General features: G+C 43.5%; 1 protein-coding gene across 2 annotated transcripts in view; it reads left to right on the top strand.

Moving 5' to 3' along the window:
• si:ch211-158d24.2 (multiple epidermal growth factor-like domains protein 9) overlaps positions 1–19,265 on the top strand; it is a 395,895-nt gene that overhangs the window by 338,401 nt on the left and 38,229 nt on the right. For both annotated transcript variants that reach the window (XR_009787558.1, XM_061766332.1), the window contains exon 3: positions 6,649–6,788. Coding sequence is in view for 1 of the 2 variants with exons in the window: in XM_061766332.1 (XP_061622316.1) it covers positions 6,649–6,788 (140 nt within the window). In the remaining variant the exon portion in view is untranslated. The remainder of the gene's footprint in view (positions 1–6,648; positions 6,789–19,265) is intronic.

Genomic DNA, 19,265 nt, shown 5'->3' with positions numbered 1-19,265 from the left:
TTGTTGGTAAGTCGTGGTTCCACTTGTGCCATGTAATGGCTGGCCATAAGCTTTAAATGAGCGACAGGTTTCTTTGGGATGCCGCAAAAGCTGTTAGAATTATCCATCGATCCATTTTCTGTACTGCTTTTCCTCACTAGGGTTGGGGGGATGCTGGCGCGTATCTCCGCTATCTCTGGGTGAGAGGCGGGGTACACCCTGAACTGGTCGCCAGTCAATTGCAGGGCACATATGCATGTTTTTGACATGGGGATGGGGTGCTGCTGACCTCGACTCGGGATGTTGTGAGGCAGTGGGGAGAATACTTCGAAGACCTCCTCAATTCCACCGACACACCTTCCCATGAGGGAGCAGAGTCTGGGTTCTCTGAGGCGGGCTCTCCTATCTCTGGGGTTGAGGTCACCGAGGTGGTTAAAAAGCTCCTCGGTGGCAAGGCTCCAGGGGTGGAAGAGATTCGCCCGGAGTTCCTCAAGGCTCAGGATGTTGTAGGGCTGTCCTGATTTACACGCCTCTGCAACATTGTGTGGACATCGGGGACAGTGCCTCTGGATTGGCAGACTGGGGTGGTGGTCCCCCTTTTTAAGAAGGGGGACCGGAGAGTGTGTTCCAACTACAGGGGGATCACATTCCTCAGCCTCCCTGGTAAGGTCTATTCAGGGGTGCTGGAGAGGAGGTTCCGTCGGGAAGTTGAATCCCAGATTCAGGAGGAGCAGTGTGGTTTTCGTCCTGGCCGTGGAACAGTGGACCACCTCTACACCCTTGGCAGTGTCCTCGAGGGTGCATGGGAGTTCGCCCAACCAGTCTACATGTGTTTTGTGGACTTGGAGAAGGCGTTCGACCGTGTCCCTCGGGTGGTCCTGTGGGGGGTGCTTCGGGAGTATGGGGTACCGAACCCCCTGATACGGGCTGTTCGGTCCCTGTACAACCGGAGTCAGAGTTTGGTCCGCATATCCGGCAGTAAGTCAGACTCGTTTCCGGTGAGGGTTGGACTCCGCCAAGGCTGCCCTTTGGCACCGATTCTGTTCATAACTTTTATGGACAGAATTTCTAGGCGCAGCCGAGGCATAGAGGTGGTCCGGTTTGGAGGCCTCAGTATTGCATCTGCTTTTTGCAGATGATGTGGTTCTGTTGGCTTCATCAAGCCGTGACCTCCAACTCTCATTGGAGCAGTTCACAGCTGAGTGTGAAGCGGCTGGGATGAGAATCAGCACCTCCAAATCTGAGACCATGGTCCTCAGTCGGAAAAGGGTGGCGTGCCCTCTCCAGGTCGGGGATGAGATCCTGCCCCAAGTGGAGGAGTTCAAGTATCTTGGGGTATTGTTCACAAGTGAGGGAAGAATGGAACGGGAGATCGACAGGCGAATCGGTGCAGCGTCTGCAGTGATGCGGACTTTGTATCGGTCCGTTGTGGTGAAGAAGGAGATAAGCCGAAAGGCGAAGCTCTCGATTTACCGGTCGATCTACGTTCCTACCCTCACCTATGGTCACGAGCTCCCAGATACAAGTGGCCGAAATGAGTTTTCCCCACAGGGTGTCCGGGCTCTCCCTTAGAGAGAGGGTGAGAAGCTCGGTCATCCGGGAGGATCTCAGAGTAGAGTCGTTGCTCCTTCACATCGAGAGGAGCCAGATGAGGTGGCTGGGGCATCTGATTCGGATGCCTCCCGGACGCCTCCCTGGTGAGGTGTTCCGGGCACGTCACACCGGGAGGAGACCCCGGGGGCGACCTAGGACACGCTGGAGAGACTACATCCTTCGGCTGGCCTGGGAACGCCTCGGGATCCCCCGGAAGAGATGGATGAAGTGGCTAGGGAAAGGGAAGTCTGGGCGTCCCTGCTAACACTGCTGCCCCCGCGACCCGACCTCGGATCAGCGGTAGAAGATGGATGGATGATTTTTACATGTGGAAGGAAACCGGAATACTCGGAGAAAACCCACGGAGGCACGGGAAAAACATGCAAACGCCACGGATTTGAACCCAGGTCCTCAGAACTGTGAGGCAGATGTCCTAACCAGTTGTTCACTGTGCTGCCTCTTACAATTATTCGTGTCAAATCTGTATGTATAGACCATCACGCAACACAACACTACAATTTATTAATTAACAAAAATAAGTGTCTCTCAGTCGGCCGTTGAATTGAACAATCTTTCTGCCAACCACGACACCACTTGACCATTCGGTGACGACAAGGCGATTTTAAAGATGCATTCCAAGTGTCATTTACTTTGGCAAACTATTATAACAGCTATTCTATTGCTATAACGCAGCTCATAGCCCACAGTGTATGACACAAATGTTTTTATTTGCCATGCATATGACCTTCAGAAATACTATTTTACTTTCGATTTCTCAGTTTATTCAGAATAATCTCGAGACATCTGGTGTATGTGTGTTCTTCCCAGCCTTGTCTTCAACATTGCCCATGCCCCACTAAGCATCACCATTGGCCTCTTCATTTGCATTAAGTGCGGTTGTTTAACAAAGCCCCATTTGTATGAAGACCCATGCACATGCTCACAGAAATTGCTTCCAGTCACTTGTGATTTGCTTCCATTGTTTTGAAGTCATTGTGTGTAATTAATGTTTGGGGGTACATTGTCTGGGTTGGAGGGTTGATCAGGCTTGACTTGGCATTGTGTTTGTTCTTGTTGTAGATTACTTTAAATGAGCATTTGATTGGAGGCATGACGCTCATGTGACATTAGCAATTTATTTTAATTAGAGCCTCCCACATCTCCTATAATCCACAACATACAAGATGATGAAGTAGAAGATCAGATTCAATGAAAGAAAGAGAGGAAAAAAATGAATCAAATTTTATAGTGCTTTTGATTTTCAGAGCTATTGGATTTTTTTTTATTGTAATGATTTTAAGGCTATTTCTGGATTCAGATGATAAGCAACATTTTATGGCCAGATGAAGCAAAAATAGAGCTTTTTGGCAATGCACACAAATACAAATTTTTACGACGGGGCAATGAAGCTTTTAAGTCCTGTATTTTACCAAACCAACTTTTTCTAGTATATGGGATGTAATATTGACTCTATGGTGCCTCAGTAAACGTGAAGTATGAATTTAAATACTCCACACATTCCTGAGTACCAGACTTTTTTTCTGTTAAGAGTCCTGAAATCAGATCCTTCAAATTTCTCGAGCTTATCTACGTCACTTGCGAAGATCTCCCCCTACCTTTCCGCTCCTGAGCCAGCGCTGGCAGCATAACAAACACGTGTGCTCTCACAAGTGGGTCTTTTACACGGAGGCAACTAATCAGAAGAAAGGGGGACGGTCTTAGGCAAATATGGACAAAGCGGATACAAAACTGGGTCAAACAGAAGTAGCTGTCAGAGCGGCCTTTTCTGGACACTCATGACTAAACTTTATGGTAGAGGATCCATAAGGCTGTGGGGCTGCTTGCTACTGTATATTGCTACCTTGACCTTGACTGTATCACAGGTATCATGAAATCAGAAAATTATCAAGAGAGTTTAGAGCAAAATGTCTTACCCAGGATAACTAAACAGAACAAAAAGCACACATCCAAAAGCACACAGGAATGTTAAAAAGGAAAAAATGGTCTGTTTTAAAATGGCCAGCAATGAGTCCTACTCCCAATCCAATTGAAAATCTTTGGGTGGAGTTGAAATGTGCTATTGGGGGAAAAGAACTAAGAACTTGTTGTTCAAGAACTTCAACAAATCGCAAATATAGAGTGGGACAAACCAATTGAGAAGTACAAAAAGCTTAGAGAAGGATACAAGAAACGTTTGGAGGCTGTCATAACTGCCAACGTGTGTGCGACCAGATATTAAGGAGTGGTGTCGATATTGCCACACATGCTGATTTCTGTTTTTTTTCTTTGAAATTACAAAATCTAAGTTGAAAAAAAAAATCTTTGTTAAATTACTTTGGACCTCCAATTTAGAGATTCTGATATGTTTTTTACAATTCTATTTATTTATGAAGATATACAGGTTATGCAAAAAAATGAAGGGGTGCCAGTAATGGTGAGCAGGACTGTGTTGTGATGACAAACAAACATGCCGTGTTGTACTCAACATATAGAATAGATGCAGGTCATAATCTGGTTGAGAGGAGCTAATTTGCACCATGCTTTTGCTGCAAGATCTATGGGTTTGTCGTAAATGTGTGCTTGAGATCTGAAACTATGCAACCATTCAGTGTTATGTAATGTGGTTGAGAAAGTAAAGCCAATCACCGATCAGCGAGTTGAACAAAACGATATCCGATCACAAGATGGAGGAATGTGTCTATTTAAATGGCCTGTTCATTTACTGCATATACTCGTGTACTTAATTGTTCAAAAAATAATATTTACAATAAATAATGTATCTTTGTTCATGCCAGTGAGGCATAGTGACAGACAGAACAAATGATAAATGGTTTTCTATTAGATGGCAGGAAGTACGTACAGTAATTAATGTATCCACTTTTTGTGACATTTTTGTTTGTTGGTGTTCCGTGAGATTTTTCAATTGTAAAATATGTTCCTTGGCTCCATAAAGGTTGGAAATCACTGCTCTAGTCAGATCGTGTATTCTAATCAGTCAGGTCAAACCAACATTACATGACAGAAATAATGGGTGCTAACTTACTGTAGTTAAATTACTTTATTTTTAATTAAATTACTTCACCCACACCGAAACTTTAGAGCATGATTCGACAGAAAGGCGGCATGTTTACGTCCAACCGTTTGTGGTACCACTAGCTTGCTAGGCTACATAACGTTTTGTTCCCTGCTTCCGAGCCTTATCGTAATCAAGTACGGGAACATACATCAAAAGCCTTAAACGAACGTGCTCTCTTGTCCTGAGCACCGGTGACCACCAACACGTGTTTTTCCCCATTTTGTCGTTATAATACAAAGTCGGCACGCTCCACTCTTGTTGTCGTCGCCACGTAACGAATGTATCCGGTCGCATTTGAGTTGACAAGATAAAGCCCAATGATCGTAAAAGCGGGATGCGGTGGTATCGGAATACAAGATTTTATTGCAGTAGTCTGACATAGTGCAATCGTGAAAGAGCAAATTTGTCTTTTAGTCATTACGTGTTGTCTGTCTCAGTGTATTGTCTTTTTTTTTTTTTTTTTTTAAATAACTTATTGGCCGTCAGATATTTCCAATACTACGTCAAAAGACGCGCGACAAGGCTAAAAATAAACTAGCTTTTGGATTCAAATATATTGTGCACAATGGCAACGCGGAGTAAATGTCTTTTGTGGAGCTGATCAGCATAAAATGCTAAATATCGGCTGATACCGATCAGCCCGATAAAATCGATGTAAAGTCTAATAAATAGTGTATCATCATGTATAATCAGGCTCGGCCACAATTAATTCATGGTTTAACAAGGAGGGCCATTACTTTTTCACACAGGACCAGGTAACTTTGAACAGTTTTTTTCCTTAATAAATGAAATCACCATTAAAAAACAGCATTTTAAGTTCACTTGGGTTATATTTATCTGATATTTACATTTGTTTGACGATCCTAACCATTAAAGGGGGGAAACTATGCAAAAAATAATAATAATAATAATAATAATTATCCCTACACACACACAAGCGGCCGAAATTAGTTTCCTCCGCAGGGTGTCTCCCTTAGAGATAGGGTGAGAAGCTCGGTCATCCGGGAGGACCCCAGAGTTGAGCCACTGCTCCTCTACACTGAGAGGAGCCAGATGAGGTGGCTGGGGCATCTGATTCGGAATAATTTGAGAAGGGGGTCAATACTTTTTCATGGCACTGTAGCTCAAAAGTCATATCCCAATATCTTTAGGCTGAATGGCAATACACGATATAGAGTATATCCTGATTTCTTTTTTTTAAAATTATTATTATTATTATCATTAAAAATCTTAAACTTGGAAAATGTAAGTCAAAACAAGATGTAACAAACACTATTGGAACAGTGTTTTATAATGCAAAACACATGGTCAAAGACAGTTTCCTTGCCTTTTTGAAAAATATGTAGCTGTACATCAAATTCAAAGTTAAATAAAAATTGTCTATGAGCCAAGTTTTTAGTTTTTCCACTCATAACAGAGTTACAATTTTTGCTTTTTTGCAAAACATTCAGCAGTCTAAATACTAAAAAAAATTAACTGCCTCATGAGAAGGTTTAGTATGTTTTCAGCTTTTTAAATAACAATAAGAGGAGAGAGAGAGAGAGAGAGAGAGAGAGAGAGAGAGAGAGAGAGAGAGAGAGAGAGAGAGAAAGAACTTGATCCATCGCCAAGCCCTTGTTGGAGTTTTTGACGTCCCTGCTTGTTCAGTGTTTTTTTTCCATGTCATATATGAATAAGGGAAACCCTAATCTGATGAAAAATGTCTGTTTCGGATAAATTACCAAAAAACAGCTGCTACCTTTTAAAGCATCAAGATTGTATTATGTTTTGTCTCTGTTGTTTTTTAAAAATAATTATTACCATATTTAATTACAGAGAGTTGCCAATTTCACATGTAAACTTCAATGGTTACTGTATAGTTGTGGCCATTTGCTTGCTTTTTCGATAAACCAGCTATTCAGGAATGTTGCTCACAACTGCCGGTTTTGTATTATCATAAATGTAATACTTTCATACCATGTATTGTGTTGAAATTACTATATTCTCTACTGCCCTTCCAGCTCAGGGATATGTGTATGCAAGGCAGGAGTCTATGGACCGAAGTGTGACGAGTGCCACCCAGGGTTCTTCCACTTCAGCAGCACTGGATGCCAGCCCTGCCAGTGTAACAACCAAACCAACTACTGCCATCCACAGTCAGGTTAGTCTGCTAATAACAGATGTTGCAATATGTCATGTTATCGTAATGGCTGACAGTTTATAGTTCATCAATCTGTCTTTTAACAGGAAATTCTATTATTTTCCTTAATCTTAGCAGGGACTCTTAGCAGTAACTCTTTTGTCATGTTTCCATCATTTTGTGAATATAATTTTTGTGTAAAACATCCTAGCTTTTGATACATCAACCTAGATTATGTTATGACAGGTTGATGTTCTTCACACTGTTTTCCCTTGAGTTTTGTTGAGATCGTACACATGATGCCAAATTACGGTATATTTTATATCGTGTATAATACGCACCCGTAAAGTTGACATCAAAATTCTGGAAAAAACCCTTCTACCTATGTGTAATGCATTTTTACAATGCATGATTTTGCTTCTACCTATATGATCAAAACGAAGCATGATCTGTATTTTGTTAGGTTTTTTTTCAAATAATTATTCTGAAGTGAAGCACTTTATTTGAACACGTAATACTTTCTTTTTTAGTTACTTGCTCTTATTTTGAAACTCACAGCCCTACTGTAAATGAGAAAACACACAGTTGTGCTCAGATGTTTGATTACCCAGGCAGAATTTGTAAGATGGGTACAATTCTTTAAAGAAAACATGAAGGGCCAGGCGAAACACATTTTATTTGAATGGGATTCAAATTAAACGGTCAAGCATTTCAGAAAAGTTTCATCATTAAACAAAACATAACCATAAAGAAATTAATTATGGTTGTTATTCAGTCATCACTCATATTTAAAAAAACCCAAAAAAGAAAACAATATTTCAAATTCTGCCAGGATATGTAAACTTATGAGCACAAATGTACATATATGCAGTCATACGTACCCCTGTCATATTGGAATGAAAGTGTAGGCTACACCTTTTCCATAACCACAAGGTGGGGGTGGCATTTTAGAATGAAAGTGTACAGCTTTTTCATAACCTCTAGACGGCGGCATACATTTATAAATGGGAAAGGTTTTTCCATTTTCCCCGTATACCTATGTATAATGCGCACTATTGACTTTTGCCAATTTTTTGGGGGGGGAAATGTGCATTATACACAAAAAAGTATGGTAATAAACATTTCAAAATAGCTGCTATACATTCTTCTTTTCCTTTCGGCTTGTCCCTTTAGGGGTCGCCACAGCGCGTCATCCTTTTCCATGTAAGGAAAAGGATGATTTCCTGCATCCTCCTCTCGAACACCAACTGCCCTCATGTCTTCCCTCACGACATCCATCAACCTTCTCTTTGGTCTTCCTCAAGCTCTCTTGCCTGGCAGCTCCATCCTCATCATCCTTCTACCAATATACTCACTATTTCTCCTCTGGACGTGTCCAAACAAACCACCAAGTCTGTGCTCTCTAACTTTGTCACCAAAACATCGAACCTTGGCTGTCCCTCTGATGAGCTCATTTCTAATTTTATCCAACCTGGTCACTCCGAGAGCGAACCTCAACATCTTCATTTCCACCACCTCCAGTTCTGCTTCCTGTTGTCTCTTCAGTGCCAATGTCTCTAATCTGTACATCATGGCTGGCCTCACCACTGTTTTATAAACTTTGCCCTTCATCCTAGCAGAGACTCCTCTGTCACATAACACACCTGACACCTTCCTCCACCCGTTCCAACCTGCTTGGACCCATTTCTTCCCTTCCTGACCATACTCACCATTGCTCTGGACGGTTGACCCCAAGTATCTCAAGTCCTCAACCCTTGCTATCTCTTCTCCCTGTAGTGTCACTCTTCCCCCATGACCCCTTTCATTCATGCACATATATTCTGTCTTACTTGGGCTAATCTTCATTCCTCTGCTTTCCATTGCATGCCTCCATCTTTCTAACTGTTCCTCCACCTGCTCCCTGCTTTCACTGCAGATCACAATGTAATCTGCAAACATCATGGTCCACGGGGATTCCAGTCTAACCTCATATGTCAGCCTATCCATCACCACTGCAAACAGGAAGGGGCTCAGGGCTGATCCCTGAAGCAGTCCCACCTCCACCTTAAATTCTGTCCTGAGTCCACTACTCTTTCCCATAACTTCATTGTGTAGCTCATCAACTTTATTCCTCTATAGTTCCCACAGTTCTGCACATCACCCTTGTTCTTAAAAATGGGCACCAGCACACTTTTCCTCCATTCCTCAGGCATCTTCACACGCGCAAGAATTCTATTGAACAAGCTTGTCAAAAACCCCACAGCCACCTCTCCTAGATGCTTCCATACCTCTACAGGAATGTGATCAGGACCAACTGCCTTTCCATTTTTCATACTCTTTAATGCCTTTCTAACTTCCCCCTTACTAATCATTGCCACTTCCTGGTCCACCACACTTGCCTCTTCTACTCTCCCTTCTCTCTCATTTTCCTCATTCATCAACTCCTCGAAGTATTCTTTCCATCTCGCTAGCACACTGCTGGCACCAGTCAACATATTTCCATCTCTATCCTTAATCACCCTAACCTGCTGCACATCCTTCCCATCTCTGTCCCTCTGTCTGGCCAGCCTGTATAAATCCTTTTCTCCTTCTTAAGTGTCCAACCTGGCATACATGTCATCATATGTCTCTTGTTTGGCCTTTGCCACCTCTACCTTTGCCCTGTGTCGCACCTCAATGTATTCCTTTCACCTCTCCTCGGTCCTCTCAGTGTCCCACTTCTTCTTAGCTAACCTTTTTTCTTGTATGATTTCCTGTACGGTGAGGTTCCACCACCAAGTCTCCTTCTCGCCTTTCCTGCCAGAAGATACACCAGGTACTCTCCTGCCTGCCTCTCTGATCACCTTGGCTGCAGTGGTCCAGTCTTCTAGAAGCGCCTCCTGTCCACCGAGAGCCTGTCTCACCTCTTCCCGAAAAGCTGCACAACACCTGTCCTGTCTCAGCTTCCACCACATGGTTCTCTGCTCTACCTTTGTCTTCCTAATCTTCCTCCCCACCACCAGAGTCATCTTACACACCACCATCCTATGCTGTCTAGCCACACTCTCCCCTACCACGACCTTACAGTCGGTACCCTCCTTCAGATTAAATCGCCTGCACAAGATGTAATCCACCTTTGTGCTTCTACCTCCGCTCTTGTAGGTCACCCTATGTTCGTGCCTCTTCTGGAAAAAAGTGTTCACTACAGCCATTTGCATCCTTTTTGCAAAGTCTACCAGCATCTGTCCCTCCAAGTTCCTTTCCTGGATCCCGCACTTACCCTTCACTTCTTCATCGCCCCTATTTCCTTCACCAACATGTCTATTACAATCTGCACCAATCACGACTCTCTCTCTGCCTGGGATGCTCAGAACTACTTCGTCTAGCTCCTTCCAGAATTTCTCTTTTACCTCTAGGTCACATTCTACCTGTGGGGCATAGCGACTAATCACATTATACACAACACCCTCAATTTCAAGTTTCAGCCTCATCACTCGATCTGATACTCTTTTCACCTCCAAGTCATTTTTACCCAACTCTTCTTTTAAAATAACCCCGACTCCATTTCTCTTCCCATCTACACCATGGTAAAATAATGTCAACCCTGCCCCTAAACTTCTAGCCTTACTGCCTTTCCACCTGGTCTCCTAGACACACAATATATCAACCTTTCTCCTAATCATCATGTCAACCAACTCCTGAGATTTTCCTGGCATAGTCCCAACATTCAAAGTCCCCACATTCAGTTCTAGGCTCTACGCGTTCCTCTTCTCTTTCTGCCGAAGAACCCGGTTTCCACCTCTTCTTCTTCTTCGACCCACAGTAGCTGAATTTCCAACGGCGCCCTGCAGGTTGACGCACCGGTGGCGGACGTTGTTAACCCGGGCCACGACCGATCCGGTATGGAATTCTTTGGATGAACGGTCATATTAGTTTGGCAAAGTTTTAAGCCGGATGCCCTTCTTGACGCAACCCTCTGCATTTATCCGGTCTTGGGACTGGCCTATAGTTTGCACTGGCTTGTGCCCCCTATAGGGCTGCATTAAATAGCTGCTATACATTATAGGCATTAAATAATCATATCTCTGTCAAATCGATTGACTGGTGACAAATAGTTTACCCTCAATCCACACAAACACATTTTCACTTTACGTACAAATGCAATAGAGCTTTTAGGAGCTGAGGTGAGAATTCTTTTGGCCAATAAATGACAGATTACAAATCTCGTGTTGAAATGTAACTGATTTGAAATTATTATTATTTTTATATGCAGCCCTATGTTGGGACTATGACAGGAAAATCTCGGGCGTTGTTTCACATGATGATTAGGAGAAAGGTTGATATATTGTGTGTCCAGGAGACCAGGTGGAAAGGCAGTAAGGCTTGAAGTTTAGGGGCAGGGTTTAAATTATTTTACCATGGTGTAGATGGGAAGAGAAATGGAGTTGGGGTTATATTAAAAGAAGAGTTGGCTAAGAATGTCTTGGAGGTGAAAAGAGTATCAGATCGAGTGATGAGGCTGAAACCTATAAATTGAGGGTGTTATGTGTGATTAGTGGGTATGCCCCACAGGTAGGACGTGACCTAGAGGTGAAAGAGAAATTCTAGAAGGAGCTAGATGAAGTAGTTCTGAGCATCCCAGGCAGAGAGAGAGTCGTGATTGGTGCAGATTGTAATGGACATGTTGGTGAAGGAAATAGGTATGATGAAGAAGTGATGGGTAAATACTTGGAGGGACAGATGGTGGTATAACTTGAAAAAAGGATGCAAATGGTTGTAGTGAACACTTTTTTCCAGAAGAGGCAAGAACATAGGGTGACCTACAAGAGCGGAGGTAGAAGCACGAGGATGGATTACATTTTGTGCAGACGATGTAATCTGAAGGAGGTTACCGACTGTAAGGTCGTGGTAGGGGAGAGTGTGGCGAGACAGCATAGGATGGTGGTGTGTAAGATGACTCTGGTGGTGGGGAGGAAGATTAGGAAGACAAAGGCAGAGCAGAGAACCATGTGGTGGAACTGAGACAGGACGAGTGTTGTGCAGCTTTTCGGGAAGAGGTGAGACAGGCTCTCGGTGGACAGGAGGAACTTCCAGAAGACTGGACCACTGCAGTCAAGGTGATCAGAGAGGCAGGCAGGAGAGTACTTGGTGTATCTTCTGGCAGGAAAGGAGAGAAGGAGACTTGGTGGTGGAACCTCACAGTCCAGGAAATCATACAAGGAAAAGGGTTAGCTAAGAAGAAGTGAGACACTGAGAGGACCGAGAAGAGGCAAAAGGAATACAATGAGATGCGACATAGGGCAAAGGTAGAGGTGGCAAAGGCCAAACGAGGCATATGATGACATGTATGCCAGGTTGGACACTAAAGAAGGAGAAAATGATCTATATAGGTTGGCCAGACAGAGGGATAGAGATGGGAAGGATGTGCAGCAGGTTAGGGTGATTAAGGATTGAGATGGAAATATGTTGACTGGTCCCAGTAGAGTGCTAGCTCGATGGAAAGAATACTTTGAGGAGTTGATGAATGAGAGAGAAGGGAGAGTTGAAGTGGCAAGTGTGGTGGAGCAGGAAGTGGCAATGATTAGTCAGAGGGAAGTTAGAAAGGCATTAAAGAGGATGAAAAATGGAAATGCAGTTGGTCCTGATAATATTCCTGTGGAGGTATGGAAGCATCTGGGAGAGGTGGCTGTGGAGTTTTTGACCAGCTTGTTCAATAGAATTCTAGCGCGTGAGAAGATGCCTAAAGAATGGAGGAAAAGTGTGCTGGTGCCCATTTTTAAGAACAATGGTGATGTGCAGAGCTGTGGGAACTATAGAGGAATAAAGTTGATGAGCCACACAATAAAGTTATGGGAAAGAGTAGTGGAGGCTAGACTAAGGACAGAAGTGAGTATTTGCGAGCAACAGTATGGTTTCATGCCTTGAAAGAGTACCACAGATGCATTATTTGCCTTGAGGATGTTGATGGAAAAGTACAGGTCAGAAGGAGCTACATTGTGTCTTTGTAGATCTAGAGAAAGCCTATGACAGAGTACCCATAGAGGAACTGTGGTACTGCATGCGGAAGTCTGGAGTGGCAGAGAAGTATGTTAGAATAATACAGGACATGTACGAGGGCAGCAGAACAGTGGTGAGGTGTGCTGTAGGTGTGACAGACGAATTTAAGGTGGAGGTGGGACTGCATCGGGGATCAGCCCTGAGCCCCAACCTGTTTCCAGTGGTGATGGATAGGCTGACAGATGAGGTTAAACTGGAATCCCCGTGGACCATGATGTTTGCAGATGACATTGTGATCTGCAGTGACAGCAGGGAGCAGGTGGAGGAACAGTTGGAAAGATGGAGGCATCCACTGGAAAGCAGAGGAATGAAGATTAGTTGAAGTAAGACAGAATATATGTGCATGAATGAGAGGGGTGGTGGGGGAAGAGTGAGACTACAGGGAGAAGAGATGGCAAGGGTGGAGGACTTTAAATACTTGGGGTCAACCGTCCAGAGCAGTGGTGTGTGTGGTCAGGAAGTGAAGAAACGGGTCCAAGCAGGTTGGAACGGGTGAAGGAAGGTGTCAGGTGTGTTATGTGACAGAAGAGTCTCTGCTCGGATGAAGGGCAAAGTTTATAAAACGTGGTGATGCCAGCCATGATGTACAGATTAGAGACATTGGCACTGAAGAGACAGCAGGAAGCAGAGTTGGAGGTGGCGGAAATGAAAATGTTGAGGTTCGCTCTCGGAGTGACCAGGTTGGATAAAATTAGAAATGACCTCATCAGAGGGACAGCTAAGGTTCGATGTTTTGGAGACAAAGTTAGAGAGAGCAGACTTCGATGAAGTTATGGGAAAGAGTAGTGGACTCCGGACAGAATTTAAGGTGGAGGTGGGACTGCTTCAGGGATCAGCCCTGAGCCCCTTCCTGTTTGCAGTGGTGATGGATAGGCTGACATATGAGGTTAGACTGGAATCCCCGTGGACCATGATGTTTGCAGATGACATTGTGATCTGCAGTGAAAGCAGGGAGCAGGTGGAGGAACAGTTAGAAAGATGGAGGCATGCAATGGAAAGCAGAGGAATGAAGATTAGCCCAAGTAAGACAGAATATATGTGCATGAATGAAAGGGGTCGTGGGGGAAGAGTGAGACTACAGGGAGAAGAGATAGCAAGGGTTGAGGACTTGAGATACTTGGGGTCAACCGTCCAGAGCAATGGTGAGTATGGTCAGGAAGGGAAGAAATGGGTCCAAGCAGGTTGGAACGGGTGGAGGAAGGTGTCAGGTGTGTTATGTGACAGAGGAGTCTCTGCTAGGATGAAGGGCAAAGTTTATAAAACAGTGGTGAGGCCAGCCATGATGTACAGATTAGAGACATTGGCACTGAAGAGACAACAGGAAGCAGAACTGGAGGTGGTGGAAATGAAGATGTTGAGGTTCGCTCTCGGAGTGACCAGGTTGGATAAAATTAGAAATGAGCTCATCAGAGGGACAGCCAAGGTTCGATGTTTTGGTGACAAAGTTAGAGAGCGCAGACTTGGTGGTTTGTTTGGACACGTCCAGAGGAGAAATAGTGAGTATATTGGTAGAAGGATGATGAGGATGGAGCTGCCAGGCAAGAGAGCTTGAGGAAGACCAAAGAGAAGGTTGATGGATGTCGTGAGGGAAGACATGAGGGCACTTGGTGTTCGAGAGCAGGATGCAGGAGATAGGCTTACATGGAAAAGGATGACGTGCTGTGGCAACCCCTAAAGGGACAAGCCGAAAGGAAAAGAAGATATGCCAGAGCAGTGACTTATTGGTTATCACGTCAACCTCACATTGCTTAGGTTCGGATTTCAAACTTGGCTGCAGCCTTCATATGTGGAGTTTGGATATTTTCCCTGTGCCTACTTGGGCACAAACACACACACACAGACACACACACACGTACACATTCAAAAACATCAGAAACATGCATCTTATGTTTATTGATGACTCTTAATTGGCTATCCTCCCAAACGCCTTGTTTGTTCTAAGGCATCTTTCTCCTGCTAAGACTCCTAGCAAAGCGCCTAAACGCCAGGTTGTTATGCTCCAGAAAAGGTCAACCAGTCCTGGATGTGCTCAAAGGAGGAAAAGGTTACGCTGCAGTATCCCGCCAATATCAGAATCAGAATCAGAATCATCTTTATTTGCCAAGTATGTCCAAAACACACAAGGAATTTGTCTCCGGTAGTTGGAGCCGCTCTAGTACAACAGACAGTCAATTTACAGAACACTTTGGAGACATAAAGACATTGACAAAAAACAATTGTGCAAAAAGATGCAGAGTCCTCTAGCACTTAGAGCAGTTCGAATGACTAATATTGCAATAGTCCGGTGCAATGACCATTGTGCAAAGGGCGCTGAGACTTCAAGGAGTGTATGCGGTTTAAAGTGACGAGTAGTGCGATAATGGTTGTGCAAATGTTACAGATACTCCTCAATCAGTGTGCAAATGGAGCAGATGCTACTCTGGCATGAGTGGCCAGTATATGCAAATAGTGCAGCACGGCGAGACAACTACAGTGAGTGCACGAGTAATACATAATTGGCCCCACAGAAATGTGACAACGAACTCAAGTCAAAAAATTGCCAGCTTGTTGTAATGGAATTATAAGTTAGCTGTTTAAGAAGTTGATTGCAAGAGGGAAGAAGCTGTTGGAATGTCTACTAGTTCTAGTTTGCATTGATCGGTAGCGCCTACCTGAGGGAAGGAGCTGGAAGAGCTGGTGACCGGGGTGGGGAGGGTCCGAGAGGATTTTGCATGCCCTTGTCTTAGTTCTGGCAGCGTGCAAGTCCTCAAGGGTGGGTAGGGGGGGTACCGACAATCCTTTCAGCAGTTTTGATTGTCCGTTGCAGTCGGAGTTTGTCCTTTTTTGTAGCAGCACCAAACCAGACTGTGATGGAAGAACACAGTACTGATTCAATGACTGCTGTGTAGAACTGCCTCAACAGCTCCGGTGGCAGGCCGTGCTTTCTCAGAAGCCGCAGGAAGTACATCCTCTGCTGGGCCTTTTTGAGGACGGAGTTGATGTTGGTCGCCCACTTCAGGATGGCATGAACGAGACTACGGTGCGGTACATTTAAAAAAATAAAAAAAAAATTAAAAAAAAGAACAACGCCATGATAAACAAGACTGTAGACGTTAGCAGTGTACTGTTACCATTGTGTGAGATGAGTGCTGTGAATTTGTTCAGTAATCTTTTAATAAAGTTACACCTATACGTACAGTAGGCCTCAGTGTGAGAATTGTTGTAGTGTACTTAGCGTTGAACCATTTATTTTAAGGGTAAAATTTTAAGATGAGTTTGAAATGTTAGTAAAATGTTTCAGGATCATAGTTTTAGGTGTGTTTAGGGTTGAAACAATAAAGGCAATTTTAAGCGTTTTTAATGGGAGGTGTCGACTCTTCGCAAATTTTGTTGTTCACCCACTGGAGGGGTTAACTGTACACGTAAATATAAATTATCCCTGACCAAAGGATCGGAAGCGTCCAAGGTGACAGAAATTTTCTTTCAACACTGTTGTGTCTGGATCTGTAGATGTTGTTTTACCTCAGCCTGTGAAAGGGGATCATGATTGGTATCACACAAATGACAGCTGAGATATTTAAGGGCAAATTAGTATTAGTAGTATCCTTTATTAAAATTTTCAACCTATCTACAGTCTTTCTAATATTGTCTTTGTCAGAACAAGACACTGCTGACTGCACGCTTTGCATGTTTTCTAGTTTCTTCATTGCAACCATAGACTTAATTTGGGATTATTTGGCATGTTTGCATCATTTGTGTGAGGCTTTAAGTTTTTACAGGTGAAATGGTCTTATGAGATGAGGTCCTGATGGGGACAACTGTGCTTTTAAAAAGAAGAGCAGCTGGCTATGCTGATCAGTACCCAGCCCCTTTTGTCGATGGACAATAATGTTTTAGCACTGTAGTCTGAGCAATAGAATAATTACTGCGTACATTTTGGCTTTTTGCCTAAACACCTCAGTTCCAGAGAAATATGTGTATCTGCTTTGTTTTTGTCATGACTGAGCCACACATGCACGCAACACAAAGACACACCTTCCTTCTTTCACTTAAGTAGATGTTTACCGCCGAGCCGCTACAAAAGTGCAACATTCACTTAGGAAGCAGGAACCTGATTGGATAGAGCAGTCTTGTCAAATCACTCTCACAGATAATGAAACCGTCACTTTGCTTTATATGAGACTGGAAAGTTTAGTATAAGTTCATCTTGTTCAGGAGGATTGCTTTTTACCTCTCAGCGGCCAGGCTTTTAGTCACTTGTGTTGCTTGAAGAAAGGGGTCCATGGTAATGGTTATAGTGGGCTGGTGAGGGGGAGTTTTAGCAGCCATATGGCTTGCTGCTATTATGCATGAGCAGATGGACTACTAAGGCCTCACTTGGGCTCAGTGTTCACAGTGCTGTGGATTAACTAAGATTTTACCGTTCTACCTAAAGACTGATCCTGACCTCTCCTCTGGGATACAGTACAGTGCATTCAAACAAGAACACAATGTGCAAATTCACATTTTTCTGTAGCCAAACACTGCAGACCTCACATTAACTGGGTCATTTTGATAAAAGGATTGAGGCGAGCTGTTGATCATCCTGTTGTTTTCTTCCTTAGCGATATCCACATATCTAATAACTAATAACTGATCTGTAATTCTTTAATCGAGGAAAACCTGGTATGTGTTTTGGTTGTTATTTTTTTGTATCATTCCCCCTCTTGTGTATTCTCGCGCATTCCAGTGGACACAGACAGAATTCTAGTTCATTCCAAAGGTGTTTGATGAATTTGAGGTTAGGGCACTGTGTTGGCCAGTCAATTTCTGTTGCAACTCACAGCCATGCCTTGATGAAATGAATAGGCTTTACACGATCAGGATTTTTGGGCCCGATCAGCAAGTTTTAAAAAACAATAACCGATCACAAGATGGAGCAATGTGTCTATTTACATGACTTGTTCATTTGTTGTATATATTTGTGTACTGTATGACTTGTTCATTTATTGTACATACTTGTTTACTGCATACTGAGTACTGTATCTTCAAATATATTCGCTAGCATTTTAGACAAAAGTTAAAACATCAATGACCTCTAGGGGGCATTCCAGGATTGGCCACTGACATAGGTTCAGGTCAAATCAGCATTACAACATGACTAATAATGGGTGCTAACTTACTGTAATTAAATTACTTTAACAAATACTGTTAATGACATGCTTACTCTAACTTTCTCACTATCCCAGTTATATGGGCGGGTGTTGTCTAGAGTTTGCGTCCGTTTTACTTTTCCTTTGTTTTTGTTTTGGGTTTTTTCCCCCCCGCGCTGTGTTGCTTGAATGCAGCATGCTCCTCCTTGTGTACATTATTCAGGTGCCCGATCAAATTTGTTGTTTTGTAGCATTTAGATGACGTTCCCCACGGCGTACTTTAGTTGTGCACTACAAATAACTTGTGTTGTTTGTCTGAGACACCACAAAAGAGTCCCACACCGACGTGTTTTTTCACCGACAAGATTGAAAAAAAAATTATTGGCCATCACATAGTTACAGTACTGCGCCACAAGACACGTGGCAAGGCTAAAAATAAACTAGCTTTTGGATTCATACGCGACGGCGACGCGGAGTTTAATGACTTGTGCGGAGCCGATCGATGACGTCATTGATCGGATCGGCGAATTATGACATGAAAGCTGATCAGCATAAAATGCTAATTATCGGCCGATACCGATCACACCGATCAGATTTGCGTAAAGTCTAGAAATGAGCTTTCTTATGTGCACTGGGAAACAGTCATGATGGAACAGGTGTCATGTTAAGACATTCTAACATCTTTAACACCACCTATTACATGATTTAGGTAAATATATTTATTAGGGGTACACGATAACTATAGGACAGATAACTATCGCCCAGATATTGAGGAAAAAAATGGCCTCACAGTTACCGGTCCGATACCGAAAAACTGGGCCGATAACAAGAGCCATGTCATTCAGTTGCGCGCTGGTCGCCAGCAGCTGCTGTTGCATTGGCTTGGGACAGTCATGGATATTTTCACAAAAAATCCTCACCTACAACACCAAAAATAGTCAATATATCCGCAGTAAATTAGCATATGATCTTCAGCATTTTTTTTTACGTTTACTTTTAATTACAAGCATCTAATGACTTTGAGCTCGTAACTATAACACTCGTGTCCTTTTGGAGAGCACCTTTTGGCAAGACCCGGCGGCCTACGAAGCAGCGGATTTACATAGCAGCTCAAGCTGACAAAGGAGCGAGCTGGAGCGTTTTGGCCGCATGCATAAGCACTGTTGTCACGGTGGGGTAACAGCTAAGGTGAACGCTAAGTTAAGCACCGCTCCTATACATCTTCTTTTGCAGCGTTCGCTCACTGGATAATAAATTAGATCATCTAATGTAAATGTAATTAACATAAAAACACACAACGGCCCTCCTGCGTTCGACAGGGTCAGCGTGAGTCCGTATCCACAAATGACTGCGCCTCTGCCAGTTTGCTCAG

The sequence above is a fragment of the Phyllopteryx taeniolatus genome, chromosome 3, assembly GCF_024500385.1.
Source record: "Phyllopteryx taeniolatus isolate TA_2022b chromosome 3, UOR_Ptae_1.2, whole genome shotgun sequence".
Taxonomy (NCBI): Eukaryota; Metazoa; Chordata; class Actinopteri; order Syngnathiformes; family Syngnathidae; genus Phyllopteryx; species Phyllopteryx taeniolatus.
This window is presented reverse-complemented; position numbering and strand designations above follow the sequence as displayed.